Source organism: Hippocampus bargibanti, linkage group LG14, assembly GCF_051943395.1.
Source record: "Hippocampus bargibanti isolate YZ-2025 linkage group LG14, ASM5194339v1, whole genome shotgun sequence".
NCBI classification, from domain to species: domain Eukaryota; kingdom Metazoa; phylum Chordata; class Actinopteri; order Syngnathiformes; family Syngnathidae; genus Hippocampus; species Hippocampus bargibanti.
The window spans coordinates 8,497,120-8,522,131 of record NC_142747.1 but is presented as its reverse complement, the minus strand read 5'-3'; the positions used below and the strand labels follow the sequence as shown (position 1 = coordinate 8,522,131).

General features: G+C 40.2%; 1 protein-coding gene across 2 annotated transcripts; it reads right to left on the bottom strand.

The window, feature by feature from the left end:
- Positions 1 to 244: 244 nt before the first annotated feature.
- vaspb (vasodilator stimulated phosphoprotein b) lies at positions 245 to 24,039 on the bottom strand. Of its 2 annotated transcripts, XM_089014520.1 has the most exons (14): positions 23,572 to 24,037; positions 10,969 to 11,140; positions 7,422 to 7,602; positions 7,022 to 7,088; positions 4,588 to 4,685; positions 3,828 to 4,075; positions 3,451 to 3,569; positions 3,233 to 3,284; positions 3,066 to 3,093; positions 2,925 to 2,979; positions 2,653 to 2,709; positions 2,209 to 2,278; positions 1,941 to 1,998; positions 245 to 1,666 (listed from the first exon to the last, which is right to left on the bottom strand). In XM_089014520.1, exons 1-14 carry the CDS (start codon positions 23,574 to 23,576, stop codon positions 1,632 to 1,634), a joined length of 1,245 nt encoding a protein of 414 aa, XP_088870646.1. In that variant the 5' UTR covers positions 23,577 to 24,037; the 3' UTR covers positions 245 to 1,631. The 2 variants fall into 2 exon arrangements, with proteins under 2 accessions (XP_088870646.1, XP_088870648.1); XM_089014522.1 differs by lacking the exon at positions 2,653 to 2,709 and having other exon boundaries at positions 23,572 to 24,039.
- Positions 24,040 to 25,012: the final 973 nt, after the last annotated feature.

Genomic DNA, 25,012 nt, shown 5'->3' with positions numbered 1-25,012 from the left:
ATTCTGAAGCAATCGCAGAAAATATCCTGGGCTAAAATTAAAATGCGTCTCGAATGTGAAAAAAATATATATTTTGAGTTAAGACCATCGCTGTGTGCGTGACGTCAGAACCGTCTCAGTGAGCGTCACAAAGGTGAGTTCTACAAGTTTGTTTTGTTTTTTGCTCCTCATGTGGGCGCAACAGAAAATCATGACTGAAAAGAAAACGATGAACAGAACAAATGGAAACGACAAAGGGGTCGGGTTGCCCATAGCAGGATGTACTATGCAACATCGATAGTATTGCATACTTTTTATGCATAAAATTTTACCAAAGAGATACAAATAGATAAAAACGTTCTAAAGCGAAAAGACAACACGAGACAAACTGCATTTCAAGAAGCAGCTGTATTCGTCTATAAAGGCATTTCTAATCCAGTGTCTCTAAGCTGTTTTCTTGATAGTTCAGTGTAAAAAGCCTAGATTCTATTAGAAAAAGAAGCCGTAAACCCAAAATAACATCTCATAAGAAAGCAATCAAAAAGAAAAACAAAATCCCCATTCACCAGTAATTTTAAAATAGAAAAACATTTGCGATAACACTTTCCCTCAAAACAAATATATTTATCTTTATATAATATATATATATATATACTGTATTTTTAATTTATAATCATTCTCAAGGCAGTTGGTTATGGCCAAATTACTTGACCTATTCATGGCCATGTTAAAAAACAACAACAAAGAAAATAATGCTAAGAACTGAAGAAAACAAGCAGTAGCACAAATCTAGACCACTGCACTGGCCAGGAACATTTCATTTAGACTGTGAGGGAAACAAAAAAGTCTGTCAAGGCAGTGTGGCACATGCTCACACTTGACTCTAGAACAAGTGCAACGCAGAGAGAATATATTTCTTACACAAAACAACACACTCATTCACAGCATTCCGGTTGTCCATCAGCATCCATTTGGTCGTTTCTTCTTCCTGCAGCAGTGAAGGCTTTGTGCTGTGCCGGGAAATGTAAATCCATGTGATGGAAAGACACCGCAGCAGCCAGGGAGTTGGGTTCTCTGCGCTCTCCCTAATTATTGATTTTCTGTCTTCCAATTAGCATGAAAGGAAACAAACTACCAGCGGACGTCGGATACAAGAATTGATGGCCGTTTTTGAGGCGTTGCCTAGAGCCAGCAGAGTAATAAAAGAAACCACATTCCAGCATCTTGCTGTTACAGTAAAAACGTGGCAAATACCTTTTCCCTGAATACTGCTTTACCAGTAAATGTCTGCAGAAAGACTCCTGATATGAAGATAAACGATGATGACAGATCAGTACTGTACTGTGGTTGCAACTGTGGAACTCTCAAATGATTCTCATAGAACACATTGGAAAAGGACAGTTGATTGGGGAGGAGTGAGACAGGATCGCCGTGATCTTTTAACAAGTTGGATGGCAGCCTGAGGAGATTCCCTGGGTTACCATTTACATGAAGAGTATCTACGCATGGTGACATGAAAGCAATGCTTGTGGGAGATAGAAAAGAAAGAAAATTAGAAATCCCTGGGCTACATTAGAGGACGCAGTGGAGCAAAGATCCCAGCAGGCCTTCATTGATCACATCCCTCTGCTATACCAGACGTGCACCAAAAACTATGTGCTTCTCTTTTGCAGCTCATGAATAAAGGCTGTGAAGTAGAAGGAGAAACAATAAAGGTTTACCATAACTCAATGTAATTTTATAAAACATTTTAAATGTTTGCAAAAGTAACATCAATAATTAAGAATATCTTCTTTTGGGATTAATATGTATAAAAAAAAACTCACTGAATACAACATGCATAAAAGGTGCATGTTTGTTAAGTACAACAATTTTCCCCCCTCATTGACCCAAAGAAGCCTCTCTCCAAAAACTGCCAAACTTCAACTTCTAGTTGATCATCACGAGTGCTATATTTTTACCTCCGATGATTTCCTCCTTTACTTTGTGAAGTTCTTTCCGCACCTCATCAAGTATTTCCTGCATAAGAATCACCAACAGTCACAGTTCAAACTTCGCTCGAGTGCATTCATGCAGCGAGAGAGAGAGAGAGAGAGAGAGAGAGAGAGAGAGAGAGAGAGAGAGAGAGAGAGAGAGAGAGAGAGAGAGAGAGAGAGAGAGAGAGAGAGAGAGAGAGAGAGAGAGAGAGAGAGAGAGAGAGAGAGAGAGAGAGAGAGAGAGAGAATTTACCTGTTTCATTTTTTCTAAATCTGAGTCTTCTAATCCACTTGCGTCATTACTGTTGTTTGGTGGCTTCACCCTGTGCAATGACAGAAATCAAATACAAATGCAGTTTTTAAGTGTTTATTTGAAAAAACAAGATGCACTAAAGGAGATTGGGAGAGAGTATGGTGCAAACCAATCCACAGCGTGACAGCCACCTCTGCAACCATCAAATTGTCAACAGTATGACCAAAGGGGGGCAGTACTGACCACACACTTGAAAGGAAGCTTTCAGAAATAGTTACAATGAATTATACAATTGAACTTCTGTGCCTCAAGATCAATATTAAAACAATAAGAAAGCATTGGTGTGCGTGTGCTCTATCCGATGCAATCGGTACTGCCCTGTAGGCGGAAACAGAAAAGGGAAATGGGAGTGAAGGTCACAGGGGATGGTATAGGTATGTCTACCTGGAACTTTGGGACAATGAGGAAGTGGTGTCCATGCTCTTGGGAATGGAGTTATTCCTGTTAGTGAAACATACACACACTCTCTTCTTAGAATGAAAATTGTTGACATTCACTTAGAGCAGCACACTCGGACAACAGTGCAAAAAGGAGGTGCACATTTGCGAACTCGCATGCACACTGATGGAGGACGTCACTTAGTGTGAGTTCAAAGCATACGATGCATTCGTGAAACAGATTGAGAGTGACACCATAATAAAACGGTCATTATATACCTGTTAATGTTCATCATAGAAGATGACGATTTCTCCCAAGGTCTTTTCATGATTTCTGACAAGATGATGCATGAAAATATAAACATTGCATTTTGGGGGGGTCCCAAAAAATGGAGGTATAAACAAATGTTGATTTCTCACCACTTTGACCTTGAGGCTCCGAATCCTCCTGTGTAGAAAAAAAAACTACTGAGAGTGAGTCATCCTGCAGCAGATTTTAGCACCCACAGTGTAAGATCGTATCAGAGACAATTTTTGGGATGCTTCTTTGTTGGCCCGGTTCAATGAGCTAATAAGCAGTTACGTACATTGTCCTGTGTCTTCATAGGAGCTTTCTCTCCAGTGTCAGCTGCTTTTCTCCTGATGGACAAATAATTTAGTTTTAAGGTCAAAACTCAGTTTGCTGTATTATTCAAGTCATTCAAATGATTGTCAGAATTAAGCAAGAATTGCATGTAATAAGCAACAACCATCCATAATTTTAGGTCACATGGAAATATGGAACTTATTTTGCTATTGACTCTACCTTCGGGCCAAGATGGCGCTCATCTCACCCATCAGGTCGCCACCTCCCCCAATTGAGGAGTTGCTGCTGCGGCTGGCGTCTGCTCTGCCCACTGAAGCTGTAGAAGACCCTTCCTCCTGCTGAGAATAGAAGATGAGAATGATATATTTAGTACAACACCACCTCTGGGAATTTGAACAACTTCATCCACCAACAGGCTGCTACAAGAAGAGCAGATGTCGAAAACATCAGTTAAAAACTAAAACAGGTAAAACCAGTAAGATACAGAGCACACTCCATTTTCCCTGACTTAATTACTAAATATTTATACATTTAAACAATATAGCAAAACACAATTTTACACTCTGGAAACATTTGTAATATTGCTTGACACCCACTTTAGATAATTTGCGAAGTTTCGCTCCTGCCAGGGCAGCAGCCAAGCCACCGGCCCCTCCTCCACCGAGGCTCACTCCATCGGATGGCAGAGGCGGGGGAGGTGGGGGTCCTCCAGATGGGGGTCCAGATGGCGGGGGTCCTGGAGGGGGCGGAACACCAGCGGCTGGAGGGGGCCCAGGCGGTGGTGGAGGCGCCGGTGGAGGAGCAAGGCCCCCAGGGGCCATCGGAGGACCAGGAGGAATGGCTGCTAAAAAATGAAATGACAGAAATCAAACCTCAAGGAGATGATGAAAGTCACGGGGTGAGGGGGACAAAATAATACATTGTATTTTCCAGTGCATAAGGCACCCTTCATTGGGTGCACCCTATACACCGGAAAATACGCTATGTTGGAAAAAATGCTATTTAAAGTTTAAAATGAAAAACATGTTTTACAGCAACTAATAATGACCTTACTTATGACTGCACACATTACAAAAAAGCTGGGATATGTGGGGAAAAAAACACTTGTTTGGAACATCCCAAAAGTAAACAGGCACATGGCAAGAGTGTGGCCTGTCTGCAGTCCACACCTGTCTTCCATTGACAGTGTATGGCTCATTGTGCATCGTAAAATACAACGACAAAAACTCTGGACTGTTTAACGATCCAGTGTACATCAAACAACAATGGGAAAGAATTACACCCAAAAATCTTCATAAATAAATAAATAAATAATTCGGTGGATTTTCATCTGTTGACCAAGCTAAATTTCCTGACCTGCTGAAGCTTGTCGTTCTCTCTCCAATCTCTCTCTTTCCTGGCGCTCTCGCTCTTGTCGCTCCCGTTCTTGCTGTTCCAGTCTCTGCTGCTCCAATCTGCAAACAAATAGTATCCTCAAATGATGTGATGCTTTTTATGCGCCACAAAATTGGTTGTCAGCTTTATTGTCAAATATGCTCTATTGCGCTACATACAGCACAGACTGTTTTTTTTGTCTCAACCACAGTTGTGTTAAATGTTCTGTCAAATGCTTTGTGACAACTGCAGCTTTTAGGAAAACGCTATTGAAATAAACGCGTATTATATTGTATAAGTAATGCATATGTGACATCAGATGCTGGCACTGATATTGTCATTCAATTACAGCACGTGGTGGCGAGTTGACATGCCTTATCATCTTCTGTTACGACTCCAGTGCAACAATTTTGTGATATCTCTGTTTGAAAGAGGCTTAAATTTGAATGTGATCCAAATAAATCCAAACAGACGGCGCACTATTAATCCCTGAACAGGATACAATAAACTATTAGCTAACTATCAGCTATCATATGAACAAATTGGACCATGGATGCAACATCCACTTAAGCCACTTAAGTTGAGAGGACTTCAACCAGGAACTGCACCCAAATTCCTGATGAAGTACGGAAAAAAAGTACACTGCGCAATTTGTCTTTGTTACGAAGAAATCCGCAGATGGACGCCATGGCCTAATTCGAGCCCTCAACTAAGTCCGCACCACATCTGCCATTCTGCAGCTGCATGCAGCACAGCTCACATACGATGCTAAAACTCAAAAAGTATCCAATTATGACTCAGTCAGTGTCATTTAAAACCTTTACTTATTCCACTGGGGGCAGTGAGGCGTAGTTAAATTGATCATCATGACCATTGATGATCATTATCTTGGCACTGATGCCGCCTCAAACTAGAAGTGTAAATAACAACGACTAGCATGTAAATCTGTGGTGGATTTTGAAGGTTTTAATAGCGCTGCTTTATTCCTTAAGCCACAGCATAGCAGCAACCGGCAGGACAAACACTGTTTTGACAGGCAGTCTGGTAGGCCAATCCCAGACCTTTTAGTTTAAATGAGATTAAAGGTTAATGCCAAGTCCACACAGGCCAGCATAATGGTGCAAATGTAGAAACGTATAAATGGATGCAGAGAAGGTGGTGCTTATGTGAGCTGTGTTTTTGCTGTCCGTTGAACCTTTAACCTACAGGCGCTGTCAGAGTTTAGCGGTGCCAGGCTAATGCCATTAAATCCCGCGCATATGCTTTTGGGCAAAATTGCCACTAGGCTACTGCAAAGTTTAGTTGCCCTGAATTGAACCCTGATTGTTAAATCAAGTCAACGGAGAGAGTATAATCTATGTTTAATCCTCATATTATGTTGACAAAAAAAATCACATTGATTTTGTTGTGGGTCATTTTTACCCGTATGTAAAAATCCACACAAAACAGTCAAATAATAGGTGACATCAGCAACAACTGTTTCTGAGATGTGATAAACATACTTGAAAAGAGACAACATATTTTCTATCCCATTGGAATATTTTAGAACTGTTTTGAAGAAAGGAAAAGGAAAGGATATCCAGTGCTTCAGCCAACACAAAAATGGAAACAGGTAAAATTGACTCCTTAACATGATGAGGGTTAAAGGACAACCTACGCCACTTTTTTGCTTCATAACTGACATCAGAAAAATGTTTTATAGCATCTAAAATACCCAAAACAAGCAGTATATTTTTAGTCAAATGCAAAACACCAATAAAAATGACTTAAAGTGTCTAAAAAGTTCTTCAATTTGAAACCGGAAGTGGCCAGTTTCAGAAGGTCCCGCCCCCATGTTCGTGGTGTCACGGCAAGACGTCTTGCCTTGCTCGAGAATCAAAACAATGGCTTCAGATTCGGAGAATATGCTTTCTTGTTATTCATCCAGTTATGAATATGATTCGAATAGTTCTGAAGAAGAAAGCATGCATGTTTGCAATCGATTAAAGAATTTATTCCATGTCATTTTGAGGCACCAGGGGTGGGAAATGTCACACCCAAAAAAGGCAGAACATGGCGATAAAGCCGTGTAAGGAATTAATCAGCCCATTTCCACAGGCTGATTAATTCCTTAAATGGAGCTTTGTCGCCCTCTTCTGCCTCTTTTTGGCCCTACATGACGTATTCAGACCTAGCTATATGCGGTGGAATCTTTGTAAAAACGGTCAGTAGAAGTCATTTGAAGACATTTTAAAAATTATGGACACAACTTGTCCGGAGACGTCGGTTGTCCTTTAAGGCAACACTTGGTTTATCAACTAATCTTTAAGCATCACATTTATTTTGGGTGTGAGGGAGGGGAGAGAACTACCCGCCTCAAATTTGTCATTGTTCCAAAATGTCTCAGTTGGATACATTCTGTGTCAAGATCTTTTACCTCCTCTGCTGCTCAATCTCTTCGGGAGATGGACCATTTGACATTGGTCGTGGAAGGGTAGCATAGCCTGCCAAAATACAACATGCAAAACACAAATTACTTAATTTAAAAATTAGCAGAGTAGATACACACCACCCAAGTTATCTTTACTACTCTCCTAACTTGTGACTTGCTTACTCCCATCCCTGTGTAATAGTGACTGGTGCACGTCTACTTTCTTTATTGCGCCATTAATTGAGTCATATATTATTTTGCTTTTAGTACATGCGTGAACTTGACTAAACAGGCATCCGAGACGAGCCACTAACTCCGTTTGACAATAGTGATGAATACAAGCCAATATGTTGGAAGTTTGGAGAAACTTGTTTGAGAGCTTGTTTGACATAGTGAGAACAAGCACCTGCGTCTGCCATGGAGTTGAGAACCTCCAGAGCATGTGTCATGCCATTGGCAAAGAGAGCAGCGTCCTCTTTGCTGCCAAAGTTGAGCCCCCAGACCTGCCGGGCATCCCGCCACTGATGGAAATTTGGCGTGGCTTGGTTGTATTTCAATCCTCTCACAATAGGACAGTTTATGACCACCTGTACAAAGACAATCACAAAGGATTGATTTAAAACCACAATTTTGTCTTCTTACCAAAGAAGGGGGGGGGGGGGCGATGATGGTGAGTTTCTGGAAAATTTCTCATATGTCAAATGCAAATCTCAAAGTCAAGGTTCAGTTATTATGTTTATTCATTCAATCCAGTAGGTGGCGTAAAACTAATGAATGAGAAGGGAAACAATGTTGTGGTTCTGAGCGTTGCCTGAATGTGCTGACATGTCATTTCACTATTTGTTTAACCGCCTCTGGATTCCACAGCACACAAAGAGGAGAGGGTGAGTGTCATTGATAGCAAAATGCATTGGGAGTGGAAAGAAATAAAAAATGTATTTTACATAGTTGCCCCATGGAGATGACTCCACTCTAAGACATTAAGAGAAAAGGCTCCTGAATGAGCAACAAGCCTCCCCCCACCCCCCAGAATGTTTTATTTTTTGGCGGAAATGCCTGTAGAGGCCAACTATCTCACAGGAAACATCATCCACTTTAAGACTCTGTCTCTGGGGAGCACTTTGGCATGGTGAATGTTTAAAGTGAGACGCTGAGGCAGCAGCCAGAATGACAGTGTGGTCAAAAATAGATGCCTCCAAACTCACTTAACCCTTATTACAGAAACTTGATGGCTCACCTTTATCTAATGTTGTCTCCTGAGTCATGGCCTTGTAATAACTTAACAATTCGCACTGGAACGGAACATCCCTCAGTCTGTTTTACACTGTAAACCCGAACAGTACGACTGACTTAAAGTCATTGAGGTCAGTCAACTCAAAAGCCTGTTTTTTGTTTCAAAAACTCAAACGTTTTGAGTTTTTGAATGAGTCCTGCGTTTTTAATTTGCAGTAGATCAATATGTTTAAGTTCATGGCAATCGTTTACTCAAACATTTTGAGTTCACGGCAGGAAGCTGCGTGATGACGTCACTGCGTGCTCTCATTGGACGCCATTTGAATTCTCAACGGCTGAATCTGGCAGAGACCGACGGATTATTTATTTTAAATTAGGGTGGAAAGACAAACAATCATATTTAATATACTTTATATGTATACTACAAGGACCCAGTGTGTCAATGCTGTAGTCGCTCCACAGGAAAGGAATATTTTGGAAAGTCCGTTTGGGGCATTGTATCCGCCGCTCGAGCCAAGGACTTCTCCTAATGTTACGAGCTCTTCTGTGGTAAGTAGGAATGTTTCTTAAACGTCTCTTGTTTGTTGAAAGACACAACAGGGTTATTAGGAGAATTGTACCACGAAGGTTTGTTTGGGCGGTGGTGGAGTAATATCTATCACGGGGTGTTGCGAGTTATGTTTGTGTCCGTGAAGGTTCGAGAATAATAGTCAAATGGGTGTTAAATTAAGTTTTATATGAACTTCAAAAGTTATAAGGGTCACCCGAAATCCACCACACGGATGCTGCAACGCCAGCAGGTTGGTGCTTTGAGTTAACTTTGTTTTAAACGGCAGCACAATAAGTCATGCTAATTCAACGTGCAACAGTTGTGCTGCTGTTTTAAGAATGCACTAAGTAAATACAATGCTAGCCAAATGAAATATCACTCTGTACAATTGGTGTAGTTTTAAATGGTCATTCATGTGTAAACATACAACTTTTTAAATGTATTTTTGAAACTGCAAACACCATTTTTCAAACTGCAAACACCTGACTGGCTTGATGGCATCATTTAATCTGGTAAATTAGATTATTTATTCAATTTAAAAAGTAAACATGGATCGAGGTGTTTCATTAAATTAAATGATTACATTTGTTGTCTGATTTTTTCTATTCAACCTTTTAGCCCCAGGGTGGAAATTGAGAACACATTAGCCCCAGACATTGAAAACATTCCTGTCGCACTTCTCTCCGTGACAACTGACAACTAGCGGCATCTTGTTTAACCCCACCAGCATTCCTGTTGTGATAGACGATGGCATTATTGTGAGATGTCTCCCCAGGTTGGCTGATACACACCTCCTCTTGTTTGGTTTAATGTATGCACTGCATTTAGATTCTCCCAAAAAATTAATCCACACATTCACCTTCATTCAGAAAACACTGTTGTGTCTTGATGATAACAGACCACTCAAACCACGGCTGCTAAGTTTAAAAAATGCTTTGTTCCGCAATATTGAAGGCACCAGTGCCTCCAATATTACGGAACAAAGCAACACTGGATAAGTAATTTCATAGTTTTACCCTGCTTTGTAAACCTAAACATTGATGTACTGTTTGTGACTGATTTTTTATTCATAATTTGATGTGTACAACTGGATTTCACCAAAATGTCTTTTTTCATTTCATGAATACTGTTTGTTTATAGTAAGTTTTACTTTGATTTGCACCTTATGACGAGTACATTGAAATCTATTCTCTTGTATTTATTAAAGTATATGCTTGTCAGAGAATTTATTTTTTAACAGAACAGCAGAATATAATTTGTTGTTTTTTTTCTGTTTTGTTTTGTTGTTGTGTTTATTTCACATCTTTATCACGATGTTGTGTTAATTACTAAAAAAGAACTGCTCATGGGTTTATTTGTTGTTTTGGTATGTGGACATGCTGTGCATTTGATACTGTTATCATGAATGTTTTATCAAAGGTTGTTTTAAACCTTAATAAAAAAATGTGCACTAAAACAGACATGTGAGGTGGGTTTTTGTTTTTAGACATAGAAGGCAAATGTAAGTACAGTATACATGAATATTTTTTTTCAGGTAACATAAATTTGAGTTGTTACGCTTTAATATGAAACCTAATTTTAACTTAAAAATTAAGATAACAAGAAAACATTAGAGTAAACTGAAAGTACATCTTTTAAGTTCATTCAAACTCATAACATTTAAGTTCAGTCAAACTCATAAAATTTATTTCCACTACTCAAAAATTTTGAGTAAACTACTCAAAATTTTTGAGTAAACTGTACTCAAAAATTTTGACGTAATCAGTTGCCATAAAATTTTTGAGTACTTTCAACTTGTTGGGTTTTACAGTGTAGATGACCGACATTAGACACACATGGACTCAGGCTAGCCACTAAAAAGAAGCTGCAGGCGTCACGTACAGTTGAAGACGGTGCAATTCAGGAAGTCCTAACATGGCCGTAGTTTATGTACCCTTTCAATAAGGCTCTTTAGTGAGTTTCAGAGATCAAGTTGCCTTTATTTATATGTCGAAAATCTGGGACCGTATTTATACAGACTTAATTACGCTTAAAATAACCTGTGTGCTGAAAAAAAGTAACATGGGCTGATTTTACGGGTATCACAAATATCTATTAATCTACATTTCACATGAATACATACATAATGTATAATTCGTTGAAACACATAGCACAAAGTACGTCACTTCACCTGCTGGTCTGTCTGCATCTTGCGTCCTACTATTCGGAAGGCATTGTTGGAGGGGTTGTGATAGATCTGGACTCTGCTGAAGGTCTGGGGTCCAGCACCTGCTGGCATCCACTTCTTATTGCCATCATCGTAGATCATCACAGTGGCCCGAGCCTGGCAGATACTCGACTCACTACAATGATAGCCAGAATACACTTCATGTCAGTTCAGTTTGGTAGTGGACGTTTGATGCACAATATGCCTCACTGACCCTGTTCTGCTTCCCCATTTAAACACATATCCCGCTGCCGCCACATTACAGTCACAATATTAGAGTCTGACTTCTCATTTCTCATCTAGTCATTCTATGCAAGTACAATTGCATAGCTGATAAGAAACACCAACATTGATAGGACACACAAAGTGCAGAATCGTGCTTATAACAGTGAAGAAGTCAAGAGAACGCATGGTATATTCTTATTTTCTTTGAGGAGTGGCGGGTAATTCAAAACAAAACGTGAAGCTAACCACAATGTAGGTTGACAAAGACAGGAAATTGTGCAGAGCTTTGTAATCTTCGACGTTTTATCCAACACTGCAAAAAAAAATGATTTCTGATTTTACCGATAGTGACAGCAAAAAAAAAGATTGCATACATGCTTCTTTCTTTATTTTACACACCCTCTGACCCCTTCACCCCCACACAGTGCCTTCATCCATCTCTTCCTCCATCTGTCTCATACATGAAACAATCTGCCACTTCCTTTCCTATGACACAGCACCTACACCGCGACCCACTTCCCCGCTGCAAACCCCACCTTATAAGGACTGCTTTGGCCCAATCACTCAATAGTTACTCCCACACCATTTGTTGTGACTGTGACCAATGGTCGCAGCATTGTCTGGTCTGTTAGCAGTCTGGAAAACCCGGAAGAGCAAGAAGAATATCACTCAACACACGGACAGTTGTTTCTTTTTGTTTTCGCAACCATTTCCATTTTAGCCGTAAAAGAAAAGGGTTCAAGGATAAGCAGACTGAAAGTAAAAACTACAAGATCATGATTTTAAACCCGGCGAAAAACAAGTTTGAATAAAAACACAATCTAGCACATTCTTGATGTCAAACAAGAGGATTGGTTTACGCGTGAACACAGTGAGCTCAAGTTAAAAATTAATTGTGGCTGGAGGATTAAACATCGAAAATATTGCCGGGATTCCTGGTCCGATGAGTCTCGAGCTCACTATTGATATGCGGTCAAGGGAAAGGGATTATGGGAACTGGGAGGGGACGGACACTTTGGACTGGGAAATGGATGCATTTTTAATGGCGTAGAAAGTGATGGCTCAGGGGTGAGACGGAGAGTGCACAACTGCATTATTTATACTACTACAGACAGAAACTCTCAAACCTGTTGTGGTGCATGAGCAGATGGACAAAGTCATGTATACATGCTCACATGTGTCAACGTCCCTGTGTATGGTATGATGAGACACACAGCTGACAAAAGGAACCAAGGGCTAAAACTGACTCATTTGTGATGGAGTATTCCACAAGTAATTGTTACGTGACTTCCGCCAAGCTCAGGGTAATGTCCACCTAAGCTTGTTCAACAGAAATAAACAATCGTGTACAGGGCGACACAGTGACAATTTCAAAGTTTTAATGACGAGTGCCTGGCTAACTTTTGACACACAAAGGCATATGGGACTATGGTGAAATGTCAGGAACATGACATGTGTTTGTAAGTTTGACTGTTTGCAATAACAAACAAATGACTACATCATTAACACTCTCTCTGCTTTTTTCACCTCATGCGAGCGGTGGCATTTACATGTTTGGATGTGAATGTGTGCAACCTGAGTGAGTAATACCGCTTTACTGGAAAATATTTGCAGTATAGTAAGATATAATTTAAGGGAGAAGTACACTGCAGTGTTCTCAAATGCTCAATTTTAAATAAAAATGGCAACACTACTGTTGACAAAAACGGTCTATCTTTCAAATATTTCAGGCTCCAAAAATGCAGACGTGGCGTAAACAATGAGTTGGGCCCATTTGACCCATTTTAACTTTGAATAAGTTGAGAAAAAAAGGTAGCTGTCTTTACTGGCTTTATCCTTCTAAGGTTCCAACACCATTGAGGGGTTAACACGAAACCACTGCGCAAGACCCTCTTGGAAATGTCTGTATATGGGAGTATCAGCCTCGAGCAGCTCTTTGCCACAGTGCTGGCAAGCTCAGTCAGGCCCTGTCGCTCAGTCTCCTCCCTCTCCCTGTCTCCAAATCAAAACCAGTTAACAAGTTGTGTCTCTTGGTGTCGTTTTGTGCAACATGGTAGCATATCTGCTAACCAGACCAGACCTACTGTATGATAAAGAGGTTTATGTGTATGTATATCAAGCACCAGCATTTCCATTTTCGATAAAGACAACAGACCATTAAAATCCATTTAAGATAGGGGAGATAGTATTCAAAAGCAGAGTAACAACCATTGCATTTTCAGCTTCAATGTGCTTTATGGAACTTCCTATTCCTTGTGATCATAATAGCGCTGAATGAAAATGCCTTCCTTCACACGAAGGGCCGAGTACCTGATTACTTTTTAATGTCCAGAGTTCCAGAAGTTATTCTTTATGGAGGGGAATACAAATACATCTATGGAGGATAACCATGCACAGACCACAGACCAGGGATATGCAAACTGAACATTTGGTCAATCGGACTCAGATGTAAAATAAAGGACGAAAGCAACAGTTCTTGTATTTTAACAAAACGACACACTCACTCAAATTTCAATGGACCATCCAAATAAACGTATACAGATCTGGGAAAATCCACTTTTGTCTGAATCGTACAGAGCTTTGAATGACACACAATTAAAAGTGGGAAATTCCCATAAAACATTACAGACAGGCTCCACTTCATACAAAAGTCAAAAGAGGAAGTATATGTTTCACAGAGGAAATGTCAGGGGAAAAAAAAACTACGTGCGTACCTCAGTGCACCTTCCTTTCGGTTTAAACAGAGTGAAACCTCTCTTGCACACCCAACACCGATTGGAAAATCTCGGATACTTGATAATGTCTGGGGACCAAACCACGCACGGTGGGTTGGACCGGAGGAGCTCACGATGCAAATCCAGTTTCGGGGAACAGACAGAATTACAATGCTAATGTTCACTCGCGAGGTCATGTGACAGTATGCTGACCTCACAAGTACCCCCGGACCACCATGAGTAATGTCCCTCTGCAGCTCTATAACTCTGAAACCAGCCTTCTTAGAAAATTAGGTCAAGGAACTATTTATCACATCATTAACCCTGTTATACTGAGTTCATGTTACATTGTAGCCCAATTTGGACACGGCAGACAAATCACAGACAAACAGGGAACAAGTCTTTGCAACACAAACGCACAGAGACAAGGCACTGCACTTTCCTTTTCCAACTATTCTTAGTTCCTCTCGCTAAATGTTAGTGAATGGAATCGTACCGTCAGCTGAAATGTATCCACTCCACCAAACTCTCAGCATTTTTGGACGCTGACTCATTCTCTTACTGGCATTGTTTATGGAGCACTGAGGTGAACCTGAATAGTACCCAGCAAGCATGAGTATAGTTTGATTCCCTCAAGCTTTCGAAGCAATGCTGTGTGCGCGTACAACCTGGGAACTCAATGCCCAAATTTGGAACAAACTCACCTCTTGGCCTCTCTACGTGAGCTCAATTCCTTTTACAGGTGGGGGCATAATCCCCTGTCGTCTGGGCCAAAGAAGGAGGCTGGCCTCCTGAAGAACAAGTCACTTTTTATTCTTGTTTTGTTGAATATTTCTACTGTCACCTTTTTTTTAACCCCCCCCCCCCCCCAAAAAAAAGTGCACACAGCTCACTTTCATAAATCCACTCATGCATGACAGACGCGGTGTTTGCCAAAAGCGTGTCATAGCAAAGACGTCTGACGTGCAACATGTTGAAGTTGAAAGGACGAGGAGTGTAATGCAGGCGTGATGCAGCATCATTCACCAAACACAATACACATAAATCCGTGCAACTGACTTTGGGTATGACTTCCAAGTAAATCCAGGTTTATTCGTCACTTGTCCAGTATTTTGTGGATACTTAACATTGCCATGCAGTGCATTTCATAAAATAATTATTTTAATATATAGATACAGAGAAGCAACTCTCCAACACTAGACTATGTGAATGAATCTAAAAAAAGAAAATAACTGACCATGTGCTTGGACTATTCTCACTTAATTGAAGATTCTGGGAAATATCCATTCACGGCAGATTGTTGTCCATTTAGCAGATGACAACAGTGACCCAAGTGATCTCTCATTGGAATGAATGAGAAGTGTACTATGAAAGCAACAAAAGCGGAACTGAATCTCTGGAGGATCATAAAGGGAAATATTTAGTGCCTTGCTTGGCACCCATTTGGGTAACAAGATTCTCTCGACATCATGATCAAAAGTGAAGATTAGTGATAGGACTTGGGATTGGTGTAAAGTGTTGGAAAATATATTACAATACAACCTTATTAAGCGTTCCCAAACAATGCATGGGTTTATGCATGACAATCATGTGAGACAAAAATATGGAGAATATAAGCTAAATGGGACTGTACACAAAAAAAATTATGAGCCACAAAGACGGAAAACAGCGGCCACCACCAAGGAAAAGGGACAATAGAAGGTTTTGTATGTTGCGGCCAGGCGTCTAATCCAAGTGGCAGGTCAGTATAATGGCCTATTTAGGAGTAGAAGAGGTGGGAGGACCTTGTGGAGTATGGCACATATTTCAGGGGTGGGGGGCTGCAGACTGAGGGTGTTGTAGCAAATTCACAATGCGACAGAGATGAGACTCCAAGTTGTGTGGTACCTGAGGCAAACTTTGGCATCATAGTTTGAATCACATAATATGTATCACCTCACAACGCATGTAATAAAATGATTTATATTCCATCACAAGCGGGAATTCCCACAATTACCGAGAGGTATTGTTGCTAATCCAGTACAGAACAATGTTGCAATTTCGCTCATTATTCTTTTTTTCATTTTCAGTTCTCCACTGTGATTATTTGATGGAGATTTTTGATGATGTGTAAAGTATATTTTGCATCGAATTTAAGACTGACAACTAAGAATTTTTGAGATTGCAAAAAGGGGACCAATCGGGATGGTAAAATGTCCTGGCAAAGATCACATTTCAAAAGAAAACTGGCTGAGGCAGAGAGTTACAGCAAGTGGAGACATGAAATAATAACAAAAACTCCCGTTAAGGACATTACACAACCCCATAAGGGTGAACACACATCATTGGCGCAATGCCATTTGCAAAAAAACTTGTTAAATCATGTTAAATCTTGCAATGTTTATATGGACATGCACAACGTTGCTAAATGTTGTGAATTAAGGCTTCCGGTTTATTGGGACATTCGGGCGAGGAGATTTTGATTTCGGGCGGAACAACACAGTAGAAAGAGTTGCCTTTTCGGCTAATCCTGAAGCAGTTATGCACATCAAACCAAGAAAATGACTTTAAAAGTCCTGACATGAACAAGACGGAGGAGGCCATTTGGCTGCTTATACAGCTGATCAATAAGACAGCAAGTTAAGAAATGGGCTTGCCTATGAGGCAATGCATCTGGGCTTTTAAACAGCATTAAGAAGATGCATTATGTGGATCCGTCCTGAACTTTACACTTAGCATGGACATGACGTACATAGAGACAAACGATGAAGTCAAAAGTCAAAGTCAAAGTCAGCTTTATTGTCAAATATGCTAATATGCATGACATACAGCACGGATGAGTGGAAATAACAAGAATTGTATTACGCAAAGCGGCTGCAAATACGCGGCTCAACTCATTTGAGAAACTGTTGCACTTTTGAGATTTAGACAACATTTGCAGGTCAACATTTACATTCCACTGGGACAAATGACAAAGAACACGGCGCTGCATTCCATTCCTCACTTCAGCAAAGGTAATATCAACAAAAGAAGACTGGTCTCAAATGCACCGGTTCTGAGGCAGCGTCAAATGATCATTGTCGCTAGGTTGCAGAGACATTACTTTTGCACCAACTGTTTCTTATGTTAGCTTAATGAAGCGAAAGCACGTTGCTTTGTGTTTGTGGCGCTCGCTGCAGCACTAAAAACTACGCTCTGCAACAGAATGACCATCATGAGCAGGACTACAAGACAATTTGGCTACATTAGTACCATTTGGGATTTTTTTTTTGCCCGTGCACGACACACATCCGATTTGTTTTTCATACAATGTGAACAGTACAATTAAGATATTTTTTTTCAAATGCAACCTGGGCCTCTCTTTTTTATGTGGATAATATCAGTGTCTGAAGCTCATGACAAAAGGTTATCGGACACCAGGGCAGACAACTCTGAAAAGTTGCCTGCCGAGCCATAAAGTTGCGTGCCCCATTTTTTACAACTTGAAACACAATAAGATGACTAATCATAAAAAAATTGTTGCAAAGTATTAAAGGACAACCGACGTCTCCGGACAAGTTGTGTGTATAATTTGTAAAATGGCTTCAAATGACTTCTACTGAGCGTAATTTACAAAGATTCCACCGCATATAGCTAGGTCTGAAAACGTCATGTTTTAAGACTCGCACTGAATATTCGGGAAGTCTTGTATTTGAGTTGGTGACGAGTCCGTACGTGACGTCACTAAAGGACCGCCCTTTACCGTAAAAAAGACGCATTGTAGCGGTCCTTCAATCACGTCAATGTATTTTGCTGTACTTGTTTGGTCTGGGGACCTCGTGTTGCACCCAAAAGCAGCCAGAAGGCCAGAAGAGGGCGTCCAAGCGTCATATAAGGAATTTATCAGCCTGTGGAAACGGAGGTGGCCACAGGAGGTCGCCATTTTGTGCCTCTTTTTTTGGGTGAGAGATTTTCCCCCAATGTTGCCTCAAAATGGCACAAATAAATTCTTTAACCGATTGCAAACATGTTTGCTTTCTTCTTTAGAACTATTTGAATCATATTCATAACTGGATGAGTGACAAGAAAGCATCTTCTCTGAATCTGAAGCCATTGTTTTGATTCTCGAGCAAGGCAAGACGTCTTGCCGTGACACCACGAACATGGGGCCTTCTGAAACTGACCACTTCCAGTTTCAAATTGAAGTACTTTTTCAACACTAAGTCATTTTTATTGGTGTTTTGCATTTGAATAAAAATATCATACTGCATGTTTCGGGTATTTTCGATGCTATAAAACGGTTTTCTGATGTCAGTTAAAAAACAAAAAAGTGACGTTGGTTGCCCTTTTAGGATTGATAATACGAATATATAACATAACAACACTTTAAAATTAAGTAACTGATGTACCTGCCACAAATGTTCCCTTGCTTATTCTATCGTAAATATCCCTTGCTGATGATTTTGCTCCAGTTGTTATTTGTCCATACTCTATTCGGCATGTTGCACAATGTTGCGTTGCGTCGTCTGTGACAAGCCACGTGAACTCCACTTTCTACGATGCTTTTAATGTATGTTTACGCTTTGTAGCGTCATAAATTTTGTTAGCATCTTTTGAGTCTTTCTTCTGGGGCTGAGGTTTTGGCTTGATTCCTAACCACGTATCCATGTTTCTTGCGTTCTCTGTGCGTCTACTTTGGAAAAAGATATGCAAATGTACCCAGAAGCACAAAGTTATTCGATGCAGGCTTCTGATTGGCTGCCGAGTATGCAAATTGCCAAACGAACCGAAATTTCCAAACCGATCGAAGATTTCGAAATAAAACAAACGCTTGATTTGATTTTTTTTTCTTGAAAAAGTTGTCGGCCACCCGGGCGGAAACATTCTGTAAATTGTACGCCCAACGTAAAAGTTGCATGCCCCGGGCGTTCGGGCAGACATTATTTCAGACACTGATAATATACATCGGGTATATATGTATCAGCAGATATCAGCCCGATCCTTAAAAGACCAGTACGTGCACCACGCAGGTGGGAGGGAGTGCTTCGGAGACTACTGACATTTGTCCATAACTCTGCAACATTATTTTAACCAACAGTTGCTGTGTTTACATTTGACTTCACCTTAATCCGAACTGAAACATGACGTGGACACTTGCGGTGATAGGCGTAATTCAGCCGTCTAATCATTATGCGCAACAATGACAATACATCTTTATTTATATAGCGCTTCCACAATGGTCGCAGCTGTACCAAAAGGCTTCACAGAAGATTTAACATAAAATAATAATAATAATAATAATAATAATAATAATAATAATAATAATAATATTATTATTATTATTATTATTATTATTATTATACATTACATATTAAGCGCATTTGAAAGTTCTCAAGGACACTTTACAGTCACAGACAAGCATAGGTACTATAATAAATAAAATACAATCACAAATAGAATGCAATAAATAAAATACAATTATAAATAGAAAGAAGAGAGAGAGAGCTACACAGAAAATGCAATTTTAAATAGGTGGGTTTTGAGATGGGACTTGAAGGTGGCAAGAGAATCGATGTTACGAATGTTGGGAGGAAGTGAGTTCCAAAGTTATATAATAATTCAACAGAACACATAACATGGACCCTAACAATGACAATTGAGGAGCCCGTGTTGAGAAAGAGTGCCAATGCGTATGTAGAATTGTCGCGGGTTGGAATTGAAGCGGATTTACGTGGGACAGTAGATGTGACACGATCTCACTTCATCAATGGATACTACAGATTCGTGTTTGCTTTCAACATTTAGCTTGCAGCTGATGTCCACATTTCACCATGAAGTCCCTGATCCACTGGTAAAAAGGATGCTTTGATCCTCTCGTCTTTCATCTAGAACTGCTTCATACAACAAAGAGTGCAGAAAGTGCTTAAGATTGAATGACTGTCTGTGTCCCATTATGTGTTATTCAGTTTTTTTAGTTGTTTTTTCTTCAAGATGGCGTCGCGAGAGTGCCTGCCTTTATAGCAGGTCCCGTATTTTGTTTTTCTACTTCTCCATTTCCTTTCCTTTTACGATCATCACTTTGCTGCTGTGAAATGTAAATTTCTCCACTGTGAGACTAGAAAAAGGCTAATCCAATCAGTTAACACCATAACTATTCCTGTTTATGCCTTGTTTTTTAATCAGTTATAGATGAAAGAGAAAAGATTCAAAGTCACCTTTCCTCAGTGTTCAATGACATCATGATGACTACATGAATGACATCACACACATCTGCTACAAAATGTGATGCCCTCTTTAGTAAGCATCCTCATTAAATGAGACTGAGGAGTGTCACCTTGCATTCACAAAACATTTCTACCTCCTTCCACCTCACTACTCTGAACATAGAATACAAAGATTAGCCCCTACACACGGAACCCCATTGCCCTCTGAAAACACTGTCGGCTGACTTTTTTTGGTCATGTGCAACCATCAGTTGACATCGTACTTTATGCCCGTGTGTCACATCAGACAACCGGGTTGCATTCACATGCGGAGATGCATTTCTTGTTATGTAAACAAGTACATAAAAAGATTGGAATTCACCCCAAAAAAATTCACACAAAGGTGAGTAAATTAAGCCTGAATACCTCTGATTAATCAAATGGTCACCTCTGTAAGAGGAAAATGATCCTGGAATAAGATGCCAACACGCATGAGACTATGATAACTTTCCACATACCCATCCCCCCAAAAAAAAACAAAACAAAAAACATTGACTTCAAGTAAATCAGACGTGTCTCACCGTGTTATTTTGGAGACTTGCCTTGGGACTACATCTGACAATTAGCATTCATACTGAATCCGGCGCATTTACACTCTTTATTCTTATGTTGATTCATGTGCACTGTCCCCAATGAAATAAACCGATTCCAAAAATATTAGAATGGACCAGGAGCTCCAGGAAGGTGCAAAAAAAGATAAGCACCGTGCAAGCCGGATGACCTATAAATGAAGTCAAGCATTTACGAAAAATCTGTTTTCACCTATCCCTAATTAACAATCCATGGAATGGGTTCAATGTTTCATTAAAAATATAACCAAAATCATGACACTTTCGTCCTAAAACCATGTTGTAATGTGAGTCATAGACTGTTGTTGTATGTTTTTTCATTTTTTGCTGACTGAAACTGGTTCTCTTATCTGTATTTAGTCATGAGCTTTAGTTTTATTGCACGGTCATGGCATTATGCTGTCTGCATGTTTGTGACATACTTTTGCACCATGGGAAGCCGTTTTACAAAAGTTAATATTTAATAACCAGCCATTAACATGGCAGATTCTCCTGGTCACATACTTCCACGCTGCAACAACAGACTATTGCAGACGGGATTAAAGGCAATTGGAATATGCCACAGTGGGCTTCAGAGGACATTTCTCAAGGAGGCAAGAGTTGCATTTTTTGTATGCACAATTTCTCCTTGGGAGCAAAGAGTAACAACGTATTATCAAGGTCGACGCGGGTCTCCGGGTGAAGTTGCCTTTTTGATGGCAGAAACTTTGAAGAAAAAGGTTCAGGCTGGCAGAGGAACAATTTCAACACTCATCAAACCATAATCAAGTGTAGTTAACCATTTTTCAGTGCTATTTTTCACAACACAAATCCATCGTACTACAAACACATTGATGAACCACTCAGTCATAAATTGGCAGTCGTACGATTAGAAAAATTGGCAGAAATGTTGATCACTGATTTCCAAAGTAAAAGCTGTTATTTGTACGTCTTATTTTGAAAAACATATATAGTTATTGTTGAAAGGATGAAATTCCAAAGATGTGGAAAAATTCTAAATTAAAAAATGATTATCTGAATATCATTAAAATTGCAGATTAATCTGATAAGCGTTTACTTGTCGATTGAGCAACTGTCATACATCCAATTAATTTTAACCGCTCTATAATTTCAAATGCCACACTTTTTCATCTGGCATTCTTAAGGTTAAGCAAAAGTGGTATGAAGGTTATACAGTATTTGACTTTCCGTTGAGATGCGTTGTTACAGAAAAGCCTGGCATGACAATGTGCAAGATTTAAAAAACTAGTCACACAACCTGTGTGACTAGTTTTTTTAAAATCAGACCTGCACTGCTTGGTTCTAGATTGTATCCCAATGGGCTGCAAAATATGGGTGAAAAGTGTGTCACAATAAAGGCATTTTATATCAGTTCATACTGATATATATTGATTTTTTTACTCTTCAGAATAAGGACCCGAAGAAAAAAAGGGTTACATAATGGGTTAGAACAAACTGAAAGAGTTAAAATGACTAGTCCATTTAAAAATTAATGTTATGTCGTTTTAAACCATATGCTTCATAGGCCGGAGCAAAATATAATTTACCTATTAGAACATTGATTGTGAGTTTTTCAGAGCACGGAGTAAACATTTCATATTAGACTATTCGTTTTTACAAGTTTAAATTAAGAACAACAATAAAATTGATTCTTCTTTTCCTTTCGGCTTTTCCCTTCAAGGGGTCGCCACAGCGAATCAGTAACCTCCATCTTCAGAGGTATGATACCCATGTTTGTTTTGGCCCAGCTTTTTTTACAAGTTTAAATTAAGAACAACAATAAAATTGATTAAAGTTGAGAAAACAAATGAAGCACAACTATGACAAGGAAAAATAGTTAAGTGGCAGTAGAATGGTTTGGTGCAAACGTCATCGACATGCTTATAACAGTGGCGCGATCTAGCATCATACTGTAGCCTCCGCTAGTTTTAGGTTTGCTTCCTGATGTATTTTTTGTATCCATTTTATATTGAGTGCAATTTCTATTGCGCTTGATCAGGTGTCTATGGTATTATTGCCCAGCCCTACTGTCATATTAGTACAATCTTATCAGTCAGTCGAGCTTGCGGAAAACAAAAGAATGCAGCTTCAAAATGCATGAACAAAAAAAAAAAGAAAAGAAATCAGTGCTGAGGCGCTTAAAGTCAGTAGTGGTGGTTTCAAAGCATGTCATTTCCAACTGCACAGGCTGTGACAAGATGTGGAATTTGAGGACACGAGCTTCTTTCCACTGAGCAGTTTCATCCCTGCTGCAAACCCAGAGGGAGCCAAATAGTACATGACAAATGAAGGGAACGTGTGCCTATGAAATGCACGCCTTGATCTAAATAGCATGCTATGCATTTGGGGGTTTGTATTGCCTCTCAAGGGTCTTTTCGCCAAACCATGAACGCAGTAAAATGATTTCCTAACCTTAGAAAGTGCACACGAAACAAAATATTTCAACGAGACACACACAACCCAAAGGGATCACTTGAAATGCATATGAATGTTATTTGGAACTGTTACTTATAAGAGGCTGAACAGGTAGCAAAGCGGGCTGTCATTCGACCCACATACTTCCTGATTAACAACACCGGATCGCAAAGGTCACAAAAAAACCTGCAACACAACGTTCTGCTTAAACAAGTTTAAAGATGTGAGTGAGCTATATAGTCCCTTATAACGTGACAGAAACTCTCGCGATCGTGTTCAAAAACATCCAAAGGAGCGGGTGAAACGTTTGTCTCTTTAAAGCGAATGGTGTCCCAACGGCTTTGTTGTAATTTATGGCCCAAACATAAGCAGTTAGCATGGAAACACAATGAAGATGAAGGGATTTGAGTAGCTGTTACCCACCTCATTGTTCGGCCGGAGTGGAGCTCACCTCCTCGCGGGACAACTTTGATTCACTTGAAAGCTGGAGCGGTCGGATTAAAGTCAAACAAGGCGATCCAACAATCAAACTAACAAAATGTGTCCGAGTGGAGGATAAAATCGCATCTACACCCGCAAACGGGGTAGCAACTCTCGGGATAATCGAAGCACACCTCGACGATTTCCTGGTTGTGTTGAAATGGGAGAGTGGAGGGGGGGTGGTACAGTAGCGCAGCGGGATTGTCAAGTCCAATCACGATCTCACGTTGGTTTCGACTGGCTGAAACGGGCAAACCCGGAAAATAGCGATGGTGTTGTTACAGCAAAAAAAGCCGCTCTTTCTTACTGAGAGTTCCGTCCCCGGACAGGAGCAAAAACCATACTTTTTTTCCCAACAGGCGGTCGGTAGGTCTGAAACTCATTGGCGAGTGAGCCCAAACCGCCAGCTTCAAAGCGGGCAGTGGGGTCCTGTGGTGCGTTCAGGAATCCTCGGGGAAAACACGACTATTGAAAAAGAAAACATACCAGTTCTTCTTGATCGTCCGAGACACGTGTCGATCGAACTGCAATAACTTCAAAGAAAAAAAGACTGCAACAAACCTATTCAGTACAATTGTTTATTTTTTTTAAACAGGTCCCCTCTGGGGTGACGTAAACTATTTCATTGCTAAAAATCTCCCAAGATGATGCAGTGTTACATGTCTGAAAGTGTCAATTAAAAGTGAGCAAAATGTATCTTTGCCAATATTGAGATTATATGGCATATCTCACTGACTTATCTTAGTCAAAGTATTATCCATCCACTCTGGACAGTTATTCTTGTAAAGCAGTTATAGCCATCTAATTACACAACTCCCTAAAAAGGCCATTCTTCTATATTCATGATTTTGATGTAGACTATGTGATGCAATTGAAATTTGAGGATGTCAAACATTCATGTTCGCTGCCATTGACATTAGTATATACCAATGACAATCGTTCAGTGGGGTATCTAGTATTGTGACATTGGTAAACGTCCATCCATCCTCCATACCGCTTATTCCACATTAGGGTCGAGGGGGGTGCTGGAGCCTATCCCAGCCGTCTTCGGGCACTAGGCAGGGGACACCTTGAATAGGTTGCCAGCCAATCACAGGGCACACAGAGTCAAACAACCAGTCACTCTCACACTCACACCAAGGGACAATTTGGAGTGTTCAATCAGTCTGCCATGCATGTTTTTGGAATGTGGCAGGAAACCAGAGGACCCGAAGAAAACTCATGCGGGCCTGGGGAGAACATGCAAACTGCACACAGGGAGGCCGGACCGGGTCTTGAACTCATGACCTCTGCACTGTGAAACCAGCCTGCTAACCACTCGACTACCAGGCTGCCCCATTGTTAACACTTGGGCCTTAAAATCCATGTCTCATTCTCGCAACAG